The sequence below is a fragment of the Nannobrachium achirus genome (assembly GCF_963921795.1).
Source record: "Nannobrachium achirus genome assembly, chromosome: 2".
NCBI classification, from domain to species: Eukaryota; Metazoa; Chordata; class Actinopteri; order Myctophiformes; family Myctophidae; genus Nannobrachium; species Nannobrachium achirus.
The window spans coordinates 77,686,268-77,703,767 of NC_137811.1; the positions used below are offsets into that span (position 1 = coordinate 77,686,268).

Below are 17,500 nucleotides of genomic sequence, written 5' to 3' on the forward strand. Positions count from 1 at the left end.
TGGGCTAAAAAAGGCCCCACGAAACTATGGTTTAGTGCTGAGTCATCACTTTTCACAGTGTAGGGGCCGTTTTTTAGTCCAAGGAATGTTTTTTGTGCAAAACAAATGCTTGCATTGGATTCAGGATCACGAAAAACCCCTAGTTTGACCTGCTACTTAAAGCAGATTTATGTTTTTGTATTATTTTACTGTATAGAAAGTCAATGGGACCCCAACCCTTTCAAAGTCAATGGGACCCCAACCCTTTCAAAGTCAATGGGACCCCAACCCTTTCAAAAGGAAATTGAGGGCTAACATGCTTTTTGGGAAAAGTAGGTCCAGAGGAAACTTTGTGCAAAATTTGGTGCTTGTATCACAAAGTGAACGATTGTTTTACTAATTTCCCGGGTTATATGGTGTTTCACTGGCATCTTTTCTTTCTTTCTTTCTTTCTTTCTCTCTTTCTTTCTCTCTCTCTCTCTTCTCAGCATGTTGTCTGCTAAGACCTTTCATAACTAACCAACCTGCTAAGACCTTTCATAACTAACCAACCTGCTTCTTTCCTCTGTTGGTTTCTGTTCACCTGGGGTTTTAAATCCTAAACATGTCTCCCCCCCCCCCCCCCCCCCCCCCCTCTCTCTCCAGGACACAGCAGAGTACGTGGCCTACGTGCCAAAGACCCCGTCAACCAGAGAGGTGAACCCTTCTACAATGACATCATAATAATGACCTCTTTAGCACATCTGGTGCCAACCCCGAGTTTCCCGAGTTTGTATTGGTACTAGTGCTGTGCCAACCCCGAGTTTCCCGAGTTTGGGCCGTTTTTGAAAAAAAAAAAAAAAATCGTTTTTTTAAAAAAAAAATTTTCAAAAAATTGTTTTGGACCTCCAGAAATGTGTTAGGCATGATCGCGATCGCAAAATTGCATGTTTAACCCCCATACCAACTCATTCTTTCAAACATGGCAGCCATGTTTGTTTACATCTGAAGAAAACATAATGGCTCATAAATCATGAATGCCTGAACGGATTTCCAAGCGGATTTTTTGTTTGAAAGCTGTGAACAGCCTGCACACACGTGGTGCATCATCTAGGCATGGGCGTGCACTTTTTACACAATTGCACAATTACATGGAAGTCTATGGTAACCATGGCAACGCGGGACATTGGCCGGAAAAAATCATTGCAACATAAGTGTTAATATCATGATATCAGCCATAATGATAATGATCATAATGATCTGAGCTGCACTAATAGACTCTGACTCTGGGGGCGCTGTCGTCTCACAGCTAGAAGGTCCCGGGTTCGATTCGATAGTGCTGTGGGTGCTGGGGGGCGTGTTCTGTCCTCCACGTCATCAGCGCCCACACCCTTGGTGGGGTTGGTGAAAAGGGCCTTTCTGTGTGGAGTCTGCATGTTCTCCCCATGTCCCACAAAAAACTATTATATTACTAATATTATTAAGATCGCGCACATTTATCCTAGTATAAATAAAAATCATCTAAGTATACATAGCTTGCTGCTTGGCAGAAATGACTTTTTAAAATATATTTTTATGAAAAAAAATTGCCAGCTTGCATTACTCGGATTTTTTTTGGGAGGTGTTGTTCCAGACTATGTAAGATATAAAATAGATAATAATGTATTATTATTTATATATATCTATATAGCATTCAGAGATTGTGGAATAGTTCCATCCTTACACGCTCTCTCCTCTTCCTGTTTCCTGTCAGCGTGTCACATCCTGGAGTGTTGGGAGGGGCTTGCACAGGAAGTGATCAGCACCATCGGACAGGCCTTCGAGCTGCGATTCAAACAGTACCTGAAGAACCCTCCTAAACTGGTCACCCCGCACGACAGGTACCCTAACCCTAACCCTAACCCTACCCTAACCATACCCTAACCCTAACCCTACCCCTACCCCTACCCTACCCCTACCCTAACCCTACCCCTAACCCTACCCCTAACCCACACACACACTGTAGAACCCTCCTAAACTGGTCACCCCGCACGACAGGTACACACACACACACACACACACACACACACACACACACACACACACACACACACACACACACACCAGGGGTAGACATTAAGGGAAATTTACTACTGGCCCTCAGGGCCAGTGGATTTTAATGATCACTGGCCCTGACACGCGTGCACGTGCAAAGCGCGCGTCCTCATTCATCCTCAATACTGGCGTTTTTTAATGAATTGAGCTATTCTGTTGTTTAAATCCTTCCAGTAGAGGTTGTATCAGTGAACTGTACTGTCCTGTCCCTTTTCCTATTCAAAATGACCATGATTGCCACCATGGCCCCCACCACTGTAAACACTGGCCTAGGACAATGTCATGTATCATTCATGTAGGCCTACTCCTAACACCAGCTGTAGCCTGTTTAACTGGTGAGGGCCCAGCCCAGATTGACAGCTGTCTGTCTGCCTTCCAGAATCTCTTAATTTCGGGGATATTAGCCTTGGATCAAGACTATCAAAGCTGTATTTTATAGATGATATAAAACTTTAAATAAAATACATCTATGATATTCTTGAATTTGATCCAAGGCCATGGCTTTATGCTGGCATAATTGCATCATATTTATAAACTGTGTACATTCCTGCTTCAGCTAGTCAGTTAGACAGAAGACAGGACAGACTGAAGTAAGGGCTCAGAATTACCTTTATCTTGAACTTCTTTATGCCCAAAATGATTGATAATGGTTTTGTAGCAAGTATAGACTTTAATTGCAGAATGTTCAATCGTGTTCTAATCGTGTATGCCTATTTGTTACATTACTTAACACATTCCCCGCCATTTAACAATACCTTCGTACTCTATGGTGCCTCTGGTCTCCATAGACTTCCATGTAATTCATAGTGCACGGATCATGCACACCCATGCCTAGATAATGCACCACGTGTGTCCACATTGCTCACAGCTTTCAAACAAAAAAATCCGAATGGAAATCCGTTCAGGCATTCATGAGATACAAGCCATTATGTTTTCCTAAAATGTAAACAAAGATGGCTGCCATGTTTGATAGATGGGGTTGCTATGGGGGTTAAACATGCAATTTCGCGATTTCTATCATGCCTACTACATTTTTTGGGGTCCAAAAATTTTTTTGAAAAAATTTTTTTTGGAAAAAAAAAAAAAAAATTTTGGGAAAAAAAAAAAAACTTTTTTTTCAAAATGGCGGAAATTCTCGGGACTATCGGGCCTGGCGGGGAAAGACATTAAAATAATCTCGGGACTATCGGGCCTGGCATGCAATGAGTTAAGAGCATTTCCTAAATAATTGACTTTTTAACATTTAGGAAAACTAGTCCTTACCCGTTCAAAGATATGAGCTCCGAAATGATGTGCAGTGTGTGGGTTATGGGATGTGCACTGTGCACACGGTATATGAGGGATGGAAAGTAACTTTAACTGGTACTTGCATGATAATATGTAGGAGCATCAATGTAAGAAATACCCGTTTCGTTTAATGGCTATGTGTGTGTGTGTGTGTGTGTGTGTGTGTGTGTGTGTGCGTGCAGCGGTTTGGACCGTGAGACCATCCGCAGAGTAGTCTGTGTTTCTTTTTGAGAGGGTCGGTCCGCCTGAAAAACGCGTTTTGGAACGAAACGGTTACGTTTTGCGCGTTTGTGACGCCCTCTACGGGTGGAATTGGAAATGCTTCTGGGGATTCGTTGAGTAAGCCACCCGCAACCTGTGGCAGAAATTCAGTGTTGACTCGACGTTTTGTTTGTGATTTATGGCTATTGTTTGCAAAACGGGCCCCTCCCGCTAACTTTGGAAGGCCGTTACGAACGAACGGTATGGACTATCAAAATATCCCTTGACTATGTTCATTGCATGGGTTCAGAGATCATGTGTACCCATTTTCGTGACATTTGAAGAAAATATGTAGGAAAAGGAGCAAAAAGTGTGTTTTGGAGAAAATTCAAAATGGCGGAAAATCTATCCTGACGCAAATGGGCGGGGCCTATATGGGGAGATGCGTATTGACCCAAGGAATCCAGGGAAAAAAGAATTTTAATTTTCCGACCTACGGTTCAAGAGTTACAGGCCGAAACGTAAAGTGGACTGTTATAGCGCCACCATGAGGCCAACTGACAAAGTTATTTTTTATTTAATCCTTGATATCATTATAAATCTCCTCTCAGAGTTTTGTAACTGTAGCCCCTATGGTTTGCGAGAAAAAAAATATTGAATGTGAGTTTTTGCGATTCCCATTATAAGTCAATGGGAAAAATTAATTCACTAATAAATTAATATCAATTAAACGATTTGTGAAAGTGACAAACGGGCTTCACAGTTATGTCAGGTGTGTTCATATGCTATTGGTGATGCGATTTCAGATCAATTGCTCCAGCCACTGAGGAGAAACGCTGTTTCAGACACTCACTCAGACACTCACTCAGACATTTGGTGAATTATATGTTAGATAATTGCCAATGTTACAATGTTAATTAGTGGCCAGTCTGCCCACTCTTCTGTTACATCCTAGCTGTCTGTCCCTCATCCATCCATCTCTCTGAGACTGAGACACTCCATTCTCATCTTTAAGTTTAAGTTAAAAACGATATTTCGATACAGTTACTATATCGTTACACCCCTATTGTGTTGTTTATTGTCTCCCCTGACACACAAAAACACACGCACACTCTCACGTGCACGAGCATCCACGTGCATCTACATTTATTGTACATGTCCTGTATGTGCGCACACGTGTACCCACACCACACACACACATTAACACACTGATGTGCACTCAGTCACACACACACACACACACACCACACACACACACACACACACACACACACACACACACACACACACACACACACACACACACACACACACACACACACACACTGATGTGCATGTGCACTCAGTCACACACACACACATTAACACACTGATGTGCACTCAGTCACACACACACGCACACGCACCCGCACACACGCGCACATGCACACGCACACGCACACACACACACACACACACACACACACACACACACACACACACACACACACACACACACGCAGGTTCTTGGAATGGAGATACATAGAAAGATAAATAGATCAGATAGAGTGTTGCAGGATGGGTTGGTTCTGCTTTGTGGCTCTAGATTTGTTGATGTGAAACTCCAGTCCATCTGAGTTCACTTCTGCTTTTACAGAATAGAGAACAGGTTAAATATGATATTTCTGTACACCATTCTAACCAGGATACAAACATGATTGGGTGGATGATGTTGGTGGTAGCCAGATAAGTCGCCCTCTTTCAAAGTCGCCCCCAAACTCGTTTCCCAACGGGTCTGTGGCCTTAAGCTAGATGCAGAATAGACTAAAATCAAATATTTTCTTCTGGGGGTCCCTTGAACAAAATATTTTGTGATGGGGGTCCGTAGCCAAATACATATCATTCTGGGGGTCCTTCACATGACAAAGTTTGAGAAACACTGATGGCAACATAAGTTTTTTTCCGAAGATTGTTATGATTTGTAGAATGTGCCTATCTGTGGTTAAGGACCCCCATCTCAAAATATTTTGTTCCACGGATCCCAGATAGCAAAAAGTTATTGAATCAACGTTGTGTTTTTGGTCAGGCTCAAGATTGAAACAACATTGATGTTAGACATTGAAAATAACATTGAAGTTGCTCGTTATGATCAACATGGAAACTATGTTGAATTTTCAATTAATCTAGACAATGAATCAACGTTGATTCAACTATGATATGATCAACATTGAAATAATGTTGAATTGCATCAACATTGATTCAACGTTGCATTATACATTGAAACAATGTTATTAAAGGGCCATTTCAGCACTTTTTTCAACCTTCCTCTTAAAGGAGTAGTTCACCCCCAAAATGACTTTTTCTATTGATTACATGCCATTGAGACTTTTAAATTAAATATCTTTGGGTTAAATAATATCTTTGGATTTTTGTCGCATTCCCAAGACAATAATTGGATTACAATAAATATACCCCGATTGATTCTGGATGGGGACCCAAATGCATTTGGGTCCTTATCTAGAATCAATGGGGGTAAATTTACTAGAATGAAAAAAATATATGTTTTATCCTAGGACTGCGACAAAAAACAAAACATATTATTGAACTCAAGTCTCCATGGCATGAGTAATCAATAGAAAAAAAGTCATTTTGGGGGTGAACTACTCCTTTAAAATGCCTCAAATAATGCCAAAATAATCACTTTAATCTATATTTGATGAAGTTCCACAGGGAGAATGCCAAAGTCCATCTAGTGACATCATGCCATATGCCTGAATGGTAGTGATGTCACTGATGGACGACCAAGTTTACCCCTGCAGAACTTTAACACCAAATAGAGTCAAGTGATTATTTGTGGCTTAAATGAGGCATATTAAAAACAGAAGATTGAACAATGCTGAAATGGTTCATTAAGTATGCTTAATGCAGTGTTCTCAACCTTTTTATACAAAGACCCCACTATTTGAACACTTGAGACCCCAAACTTGTTATAATTATGCCATTAAATATGAACAATCAAAAATATGTGGAATATATAGATCTTGCAGATCGGATATTTGCAACATGTATCTTCAAGAAACCAAGGTTGAGAACAGGCGCTTTACTTGCATGCTCTATGAACAAAAACTAAACAGACAAATTATTCATTTAATTATTTATTAAATGACATGGTCTGGACATGGGTTGGGTTAGCCCTGAATGCAGTGGTGGAACATTATAACATAGAACATTTGCTTAAGTAATGTACTCAAGTACAAAATGTGAGTACTTTTTCCCACCTCTGCCTGAATGTCCAGGGGACACAAACAATAGGACTGCAGTTCAACATGAACAAAAACAGCTTTTCAAAATCCCATGAACCCCATTGTACCAGATCTAAATGGGTGAACTATATGGCTTCTTCCTGGGCACTCTCTCCTCTCTCCTTCCTGGGCACCCCGCCATTCCTCTCATGTGCATAGCGCAGCCATTTCTGCAGGGCAGCACGGTACTGATCCTCGGTGAGCTTCCGGTCAAATTGACGAGCAGCCGCTGTGAAAAAGAAATAAATACTTAATACACTCAATACTGTAAAGTAGAAGTAGGCACGTTCCATTACAAAGTGACAATGTCCAGCGTGTCCTCTTTAGTGTACTAGATTTTCAGGCTGCCTTAAAGGAGCACTGCACTAATGCTTGAAAAAATATATATAAAAAATTAAAATTAAATAAATCCGTCAACTCTCAGGAGGGCAGTGGACAGTTCAGAAACCTGCTTACCGATGATATCACATCAAATGGAGACTAGAAAGAATCACATCAAATACAGAGACTAGACAGAAGCAGTGAGCATTACAGAGGACCATTTATACAAAGTTAAAGGAGTAGTTCACCCCCAAAATGACTTTTTTTCTATTGATTACTCACGCCATGGAGACTAGAGTTCAATAATATTTTTAGTTTTTTGTTGCATTCCTAAGACAAAAATGTGATAACAATAAATGTACCCCCATTCGTTACGGATGGTGACCCGTTTCGAAACGGGTCCCCATCTGGAATAAATGGGGGTAAATTTACTCGAATCAAATTTGTGTCTTAGGAATGTGACGAAAAACAAAAAATATTATTGAACTCTACTCTCCATGGCATGAGTAATCAATAGAAAAAAAGTCATTTTGGGGGTGAACTACTCCTTTAAGGTTGGTAAATGAGCGAAGTGCTTCTTTAAGTGGATGCATTTCCCTTCCCATGGAATGAGCCATTCATCTGGTTCATTCCATAGTGGGGAAAATGCATCTAGTTTTATTTACTTGACAGTTCAAATTGAATTCAATATCGGTCCATTTGACAAATCCATTGTAAACCTAGCTAGTATTTTGTGGGGGAAACTCACCAAACATACAGTCCTGCGTTATGGTGTCTTTGAACGCCCTCTTCGCCTTCGTCCCCTTTCCTGCCCAGTTGAAAAGGCATGCCAGACTGTTGGTCATGGTGGTGGACAGCATCCGCCTGATCATGACATCTGAGCTGGTCCCTCCAACCATTGCCAGGCGGGTAATCTTAACAGATGAGAGAAAATGGTTAGTGTGATAACGTGTACCATGTCAAATATACCAACTTTTCTAAGGTTAAAGGCTGGGAGCGTGTCGCTGTTACTACATGTCATCTTTTCGACACCCGACTAACCCTCACCCTAACCTCCGTGGAGTGAGTCGCTAACCCTCCGGTCGAAATGATGGGCGTTTCGCAAAAGCGAGATTTCCCCTAAAAGTTAATGAATTTTAAAGACCTTTACCTCTAAGAAACAAGACCATTACTGTGTCAAAACTAAAACAATGCCATCAAACAAATTGGCAAAATGAACTGTCAAAGAAAGGCATATCATCCCACATATCATTACAAGGTGTTCTGAACCTGTAGATCGCTATATTCACAATATTTCTGGGCGATACACACATCCAAGCGAAACATTTAATCAATGCCACTCCTCCAATTCCAGACATTATCCACGATTAAATAAAAGAAAATACAAAATTGTTCACCATCTTTCGACGGACTGTTTCCTCCTTCAGAGCAGTCTCAGCCTCATCAAACTGCTCCTCGTTGGTGAGTGGCAGCACGATGGGGAAGCGCTCTTCTCGCGGAGATTCAGGTCCAGCTCCAGTCTTCAAGGTTTCAGCCTTAAGAAACTGAATGTCCCGGGACATCTGTTTCACCTCCATGAGGATCTCTGTCAGCAGTCTGGTGTTCCTGTTGGCAGCAATGTCTTTAAGAAAAACAATAGGTTTTACATTAAATATTAAGGATAGATTCACCATTTTCATTTTCAATTTAGAATGATACTAATTGATAGCTTTAAAAGATAAATCATGAAAAATACTGTATAGACACTAAGGACAGGTTCCTCAATGCAAAGGGCAGGTTAAGAAGTTGATCAGAAAATGAGACTTGCCTTGCAACATTCGACTGGGCTCCCCATGGAATCGTCCCTGTGGTGTGTCAGGAGATGAACCTTTAAGAAACCAACAGCATGGTGTCAGCATTGCACATTAGGTCACAGTGTATATGGGAAGGGGTGAATGGGAATATATAAGCATCTTTACCTTGGCCAGGTGATCTGAAGGGAGCAGATCTGGAGCCGTGTGCATGTGTGTAGCCGTCATTGACATCTAAAAGCAAGGACACATATTGTTTACATTGTACATGAATTAAAAAGAAAATAATAATTAAAAGTCACTAAGGACAGTTTCTATACACAGAGGGCAGGTTAAGACGTTGTTCAGATAACGAGACTTGCCTTGCAACATTGGATCATGCTCCCCTTGGAATCGTCCCTGTGGTGTGTCAGGAGATGAACCTTTAAGAAACCAACAGCATGGTGTCAGCATTGCATATAAGGTCACATTGTATGGGAGGCTCTCTCCATTCTGACATGTCGCCACTCCTACAGTGACTTCTTATTGTCGGAGTGGCGACACCTCCACAGAGGTTAAGGTTAGGGTAAGAGATAGGGTTAGTTTGTTCTGTCGGAAAGGAGACATGTCGGAATGGAGAGATGCACCCACAGTGTATATGGGAGGGGGTGAATGGGAATATATAAGCATCTTTACCCTGGCCAGGTGTTCTGAAGGGAGCAGATCTGGAGCCATGTGTAAGTGTGTAGCCGTCATTGACATCTAAAAGCAAGGACATATTGTTTACATTGAACATGAATTACTAAAAAAATTATAATAAGGGTAATAATAATAAAAATAATACAAATAAATACCTACCATTCCTTGCTTGCTCTGGCACAGGGTGGTGGTAGGGACTTGCGTTAGACATTGGCATTCCTAAAGAAGTACAGACAGAATTTACAAAATTAAGCACCATATAGCAAGTATATAGATCCATGTACTGGTGGTAAAAATAGAGATAGAGACTTTGTCGTCAACTCACCTTTATAGCCTTGGGGATGATGATGATTGCCAGTGAAGTCTAAAAAGAGGAAAAACAAAACATTCTAAAAAGCTTGTACACAATTTATCAAGACTAAGTTCTAATGTTGAGAAGCAGGAGCTAGAGGTTCAAATATGTCAGTCTTTAGTTAAGATTTACAGTATGCCATGGCAATAGCCAAGACAAGGCACAGCAACTGTTGAGTGATGGCTAATTAAAGAAATACATATGTATAAAAGGCTCTTGTTGACACAGGGACAACAGACATACCATTCCTTACTTGTCCCGTGCGGAGTCCTGCTGAAAGCAATTCAAACAACCCTAATTAGTCACGGTAAAATCTGTTGTCATATGATATCATGCCTACTTTAACAGCACCTTGCAAAATAGTGAGACACTGAATAAGCTACTGTATACACTCAACATTTTCACCCATTTAAACAGTTCACAAAGTGTAGAGTCTCCTGCAAGGCAGACTAGTAATCCAACCACCGCCACTTATTGAAACGGACTGGAGATACAATATAGCCTCATTTACACTGGCAGCCAAATCCACCATGAATCAGATCTGTGTCACATCCTGATTGGAATCCGATTTGTTCAATGTGAACATGTGACCATTTAAACCAGATTTGTTCCATGTGACCATTAAACCAATCGGATTCCAATCGGTGTGTGGCACAGATCTGATTCAGGCTGGATTTTGCTGCTAGTGTAAATGGGGCCTAAGAGACACAGCTACAGTATATGAAGCCAATTAGTCTACTCACCATCATTACTGGGATTCTGGGATTCCAACGTAGCCAAGTAGCTTCCACAAAAGCCTACAATGAGAGAACACAAAACATGAACCATGCTCAGACAAAACGCATTTACAATATGGTAATGTGAAGTGGTTAACTTACCATCATATAGCTGGTCAAATGAACGAACAGAGGAGTTTCCTCCAGAGGCTAAAAGGGAACAAAACAGGAATAGTGGATGCTTTAACTTTTGAACACATATCACATGTGAACACAACTGATGTTTGCATTTGTTTGACAGAACTAAATTATGTAAATTAAACCTCTCGTGCAATTTTTTTTTTTTCTGTCATGTTAGTAAGTGACATACATACCACTGCTTGCATCAGGGGTTGGTACCGAGGAGCACTGATTGGATCCTGGCAGCACTGTATTAATACATAAGTGGAATTATACATGATACTAAAGTAGGTTTAGAAATAGTGTATTACTGTAGCAGAGTATTCATAACTGACGGTGTCGGCACTGTACCTGGAAAATGAACGTCAGGTGGGGCGGCATATTTTTTCTTGGAACTGGTTGGTGGCTCCTCATCAGACTCCAAGTATGTAAGATTTGGCCTTGAAAACAAAACAGCAATTGAAATAATTAAATGATTAAATTAAGTGAGACACCTTGAGACATTGTTCTCCGGTTAGCAGCCCATGGCCCATTATTGCAGAAAGAGGCAGTGTGATATACAAGTACACATAGACATGACACAGGACAGACATCCAATTCAACCCTTCCTTCCCTCCCCGTTTCTGCCAGAGAGCAAACCTTGACCTCCAAATCTCAGGGTGGATCTCTTGCACAAGGCCAGTGTCTTCTCTAGGTCAGTGGTCCTCAACCTTTTCAGGCCGCAACCTCCAAAATAACCATATTTTAACTGGGGACCACCCCCCCACCCTGAAGAGCAGTAAGAGGCATTACATTTCGTGTAACACAGTTCCATTGTGAAAATAGCAGATCTACATGCTCACAACGCCTCGCAAGGTGAGCATGTAGATCGGCTATTTTCTCAATTTCTGCCTCTATATATTTGACAATTTGGCCAATGTTTAATTTGTCATTTTAGGGGAACAAAAACACCCTTAAATTGTCACTTTAGAAATGTGCATAATACCCTCTATAAACTCAAACTTTATGTTGGTTTGTTTACTGTTGAGTGAGAAAACAATGTTGCACATTAAAGGACCATTTCACCACTGGGACAACCAGATCTCAAGTTTATTTTTGTTTGGGACACGATCAATGTTTGTGTCCAATCTGTGTTTTTAAATATTTGAGTATTTCAGCATGCTACAAAGCATCATATGATGCTGTGTAGCAAAATAACTCAGTATTGTGTTGATCGTCCCAAACAACAATAAGCTCTGGTTGTCCCAGAGGTGAAACGGCCCTTTAAGTTAATCATCTGGGGACCCCCCCAAAATAATTTGGGGACACCCTCCAGTGCTCTAGGTTGAGGAATTCCAACTGTACTTTGCTCTTCTTTTCTGACGAACATCTGCTTCTTCCTCAGACTCCAATTCAGTGGTAGCACATCCAGTTTTCACATACTTTTCTTCATATCGCTTGGCCTTGTCGAACGAGTCTGCAAAAAAACAAGCAGAACATACAATACGACATTAAGAATTATGATTACTACCCTTTTGTTACACAACCGATTGTGGCATCAGACTGCAATCCATAAAAACGTCTGGAAAATACATGGGAAAGTACTTGTGCCGTACTATAAAAAGGAATGTTGCCAGTCACTGTCACAAATGGAATTGACAAGCCTAGATAAGGAACAATACACATCAGACAACAAAGATGACTACTCACCACAGGTAATTAGGCTCCGAACATCAACATATTTGGTCCATCCTTCACCAGGTACGATGTTCTCTTTAAGGGCCTTCAAATAACTTACACCTTTTGGGGGCCATAACAATGTGCGTTCCACTGGATTGAACCAGCTGTGACGTACTACAGCAGTTCCGCCAGTCGGAAACAGCACAACAGGCCAAAGCACCAACTCACTTTCCATTCTGCACACAATAAACCAATTCAAATTAATTATGAAAAGAAAAAAAAATATATAGGTCTATTGCAGATGAGCTATTGGAATAGCTATGAGGCTATTTCCCTCTGACTCTGGATACAGGACACATTTACTGGTAATACAGCCAAGCCTACCAACCCCAGTAACATTAGACAACTCTCTAACCTTGTATGTCCCTATGCGTGAGGACTCACAGGGATATGTGTAATATGATTCTTGGTGTCTGAAACTTCTGTAGATTACATAGACCTCATCACCTTCCTGGACTATATTCTGCACTACTGCGATTTCTTGTCCGACCTGAATACAATTATCCCCCTCCTTTATAGACAAGGTAAAACGACTATTGGTAACCTTTCTGTACTGTAGCGCAACACTGAAATGTTGTGGAAGTGGACCATCAGTATGAAGGTGCAGCAAGACTGGTTCATCTGTTGCTAGTGGAACATCAACATTTGGAATTTCTGATAGTCTTTTGACAAGCTGTTGTAGAGGTTGGTGTGGCTTGCGTAAAGTATGCTTGATTTGGCCAAGATAATTCTCAAAAGGGAATCCTGAAACATTATCTAAAGGTCCAAATTGTTTGTATTCATCTGATAAATGTATAAGCTGGTGAACACTGTACACAATCTCATCCCTACCATACAACTGTCCAAAGTGTTCCACGAAAGAAATCATCAGTCTATGTGCAAATTCAACCATTTGACCCGAAATTCCAGGAGACAAAAACAAATACATGGCCACTGAAAACAACATAAAGTTGTCATAAAACTCACTAGGAAGGCAGTCCTTCAGCACTACAGGACCCCAGTATAACATGAAGGATCGGAGCTCTGAAGCTTTCCAGCGATCAAGCTCGTTTAAACCTCTAGGCTTGCGGTTGAATTCACAAGGCGTGTGGGAGTGCAACACCAGCAGCTTGCTAGATATACTGTTCACAGTTTGTGAAGGAAGCCTATAGGCTAGATTTCCCTTTAACCACATGTTCAATAGTTTCCTCATCAAACCAAGACAACAGAGGTGCATATAATCAATAGGGAATGAAGAAACCATCTTTACTATGCCTGCTAAAGGACTGAGTTTTTGTTTCAAGTGGTGTTCCTCATCAATCATGTCACAATAACTCGAGTCCGTCCTCAGCCTGACATTCGTTTCAGGATATGTCATTTTATAGTTCCTCCACACGCCCTCTTGGTCACACTTATCACACCCTGAATAACCATTATGTGATTTTATGTTCTTAACGTAGGCTCTGGCATCACACACAAATGAGGAAACCTGTACATTCAACCGCTTACCATTATGAACAATGCCATTAGCCAGTACATTTTTAAGGTCACTAACAAATATCTGCAGATACTCAAATACACACTTTGGCTTGGTTAAGCCACAAAATATACCGACAATAAAAGGAGACTTGGTATAATCACATTTCAGCATTGAAAGTATTGGCCAGAATTGAAGTCTCGAACTCTTAAAGAGGGGTAGGCCATCTATGTTGAACTGCAAAGTAAGAGTTGTCAGGTTCACTGGTAAACTCAAACTATTCAATCGGGTAAGTATTCCCTGCACCAAACCAAAGTGATAGTACTCGCCACCTTCCATTGGAGTGGTTACAACATGAGATTGTGTTCCTAGTAGTGTCCTTGCATCTTTAGGGAGCTTAGGGTGAAATGGCTTTAAGATGGACAGCAGAGCAGACAAAGCAACCAGACTGATGGAGTAGGATGTTGCCCAATATCTTAGACTCCTTAAAAGCATATCCTCCTGTCTAGGCGGATGCTCATCATCACTGTCAGAGTGAGAATCTGATTCATCTTCATAATTGCCAGCTACACTATCATCTATAAGATCATTTTCCATTTGCACATGATCTGGTTCCACTTCATTTCCAGCTACTGCAATACTATGGTTTTCCATTTGCATGTGATCTGATGATTTAAATGCATCATTGCCAGCTACACTGCCATCAATATAACTTTCCATGTGTCTATGGGGTGATGGTGGTGTATTTAGTTGGGAATCATGAGATCTTGTGAAGGGAGGGTCCCCATGTGCACAGGGGTCTAGATCTTCCCTTTGATTATGCAAAGTTTCCTCATATTCCGTAAGGATATCTTTCTCTATGTCTCGTACAGTTCTGATGACTCTACGTCTTTTAGTCCAATAAGACATCTTAACTCATTTAGACCTGGTGCTACTCACATTAGTATTTGCTATACATGTGTCATTTTTTTTTTTTTTTTTTTTTTTTTTTTTTTTAAATATACAATATTTCTTTTTTATGATTTTTTTTATACAATTCTTTTTTTATGATTTTTTTTATACAATTTTTTTTTATAAGAATTTCAAAGTTTTCAGACACCTTAGGTTAGGTTTTATAAGGCGTTCTTAGAATTGGCCTCAGGTCTAAATGGGTTGAAAAATGAGGTGGTGCTCAGGTGCTGCTATGGTTACATTACTTGGCCCAGGGAATCCCCTTGAGTGAGTGAGTGAGTCCTCTTGCAGCACAACTCTGAAAATAGAAGAAAACAAAAACAAAAAAACATTAATAAAATATACTGAATATTATCAGTCAAATTATGTATTTATTTATTCTCCATGCCCTTCCAATGTTTTAAAATATATTAACTTAAGGAGGAAACATTGCCCCACTGTAGTAAAGGCTTTGAAGTGGCTTCATTAAAATGTGCTAAGGCAAAAAGATTTACCCCAAGTATGAAGACGTTTCTTCCACCGAGTCAGTGACTAACATTGGAAATCCTAGTTTCTATTGTACAATGCGGTCGGGCACATCCGCCTCAGAGTTAGATCTGCCTACCATATCCGGCACATTTTTACATGCAAACACGGTTGGCGTTTCCGTATCCGGTCTAAACCGGAACCTCTACCTGCAGAGGGAATTGATTCCAGTCGACTTAGCTACGATAGCCTCCACATAGTCTGAATGATTATTTCACCATTATAGATTAACGAACAGCTTCACAGTGATGTGGCTACAACAATGCTTATGTAACTATTAAAAACGATAATTGTATATACACTTATTAGCAAAGAAAGGATACGTTTCAATCATGACATGCTAAAAAGATGGCGGGCCGGGGCACACTAGCAGTGGTGCTACTAGCATATCTAGCCAACAATATGCAGTCCTATTTTGCAAACAAGCTGCACGAAGTTGCCACAACACTAATTCTTGAAGTTAACGTTTAGTCAAACGATGAAAGCCAGATGTTGGTGTCTGAACGAGACAATATTCACATAAGGACTCACCAACACGAACGGTTAGCTATTATTAGCTAGCATGCTAATCAATAAGCTACATACAAGTCGTGCGGTGGGTACTTTGTCAAAGTACGCACGGCCATAATTTAAATAAAGATAACATCCAGCGATTACACCTAGCTGAGCCAGGTGATGGTATCTGAACGACAAAATAAATTAGATTCTCAAGGACTTACCAATTTGTCTCTGAAGCGACACGTAAGAACTTGTGGTTAGCTGTGTTGTAGCCACAAAAGCGCGCCAGGGCTTGCTTTGATGACTTAAGTCCCGTGAGGTCTCGCGAGTTGCTTAACCTAACCAACCTAACATGCCTCTCGGAGGGGAGGGGAGGGGAGGGAAGAGAGGAGAGGGAGGGGAGGGAGAGAGAGGGAGGGGAGAGAGAGAGAGGGAGGGGAGGGGAGGGGAGGGGAGCAGCACCAGACATTAAAACAATGTCTATTCAATGTAGGCCATTTCAACATTGAAAAAAACATATTATACTACATTGATTCAACAACATTTTTTCAATTGTTGAAATGGTATCTGTAATTAAACATTGAATCAACATAGCTTTTTCAACCTCAACCAAAAATAACCAATCTGACCAAAATTCAACATTGAATCAATGTATTTTGCTATCTGGGATGGACCCCTATTGCAAACTTTTTTGTTCCAGGGACCCCCAGAAGCACATATTTGATTTTAGTCTAATCTGCATCTAGCTTAAGGCCACAGACCCGTTGGGAAACGAGTCTGGGGCGACTTTGAAAGAGGGCGACTTATCTGGTATTCATGTTGGTAGACCCCAAACACCCGTCCACTCCAGGCTGCATCACTGATTACGTCCCAGTTGCATCCTCGTGATGTTTTATTTATTTATTTCATTATGAAGAATGAAAGAATGAATTTATTTGGTGATAAATAGCAGGGCTGTCACCATTATGACATTTTACATGACGATTAATTGTCACTCAAATAATTGCGATTAACAATTTAATTGTGTTTTTGTGGTGGTCAATTACGGCCCTTTTTATACCAGTTCGCTTGGAAACGCTGCCGTTCTCGTTTGGATTTATTACCCAAAAAACGTCGCGTTTACACCTCGTTGTTGGTTAGTTTTTCTGTGTTTACACGACAAGTTGACAACGCATGAATTCAAGCAAAATGTGTCATGTTCCCAGCCTACATATACTGTGTATTTGCCCTTCAACTATAAAATACATATATTTTTTTAATGAGACATGCATTGTAATTAGGCTACGCTCCCAAATCCATAATATTATCGTCTGTTCGCATATTCATTGAGTCCCGCGGTGCAGCCAATCGGCTGAAGTTAAATCATAACGTGTTTTTTTATAGCGAGGTGAAACTCCAATAAAAGCCACCTGGAAGATGCAGGTTGGAACATCATTTATATGGAGCATATTTCTGGACATTATCTACGGGGATGGGCGATATGAAGTCAGAAA

The 17,500-nt window shown here is 40.7% G+C and overlaps 1 protein-coding gene across 1 annotated transcript in view; it reads left to right on the top strand.

The window, feature by feature from the left end:
- shc1 (SHC (Src homology 2 domain containing) transforming protein 1) overlaps positions 1–17,500 on the top strand; it is an 87,582-nt gene that overhangs the window by 49,015 nt on the left and 21,067 nt on the right. The window contains 3 exon segments of the mRNA XM_080753146.1: positions 625–646; positions 649–675; positions 1,712–1,838. Coding sequence (XP_080609272.1) covers positions 625–646; positions 649–675; positions 1,712–1,838 — 176 coding nt within the window.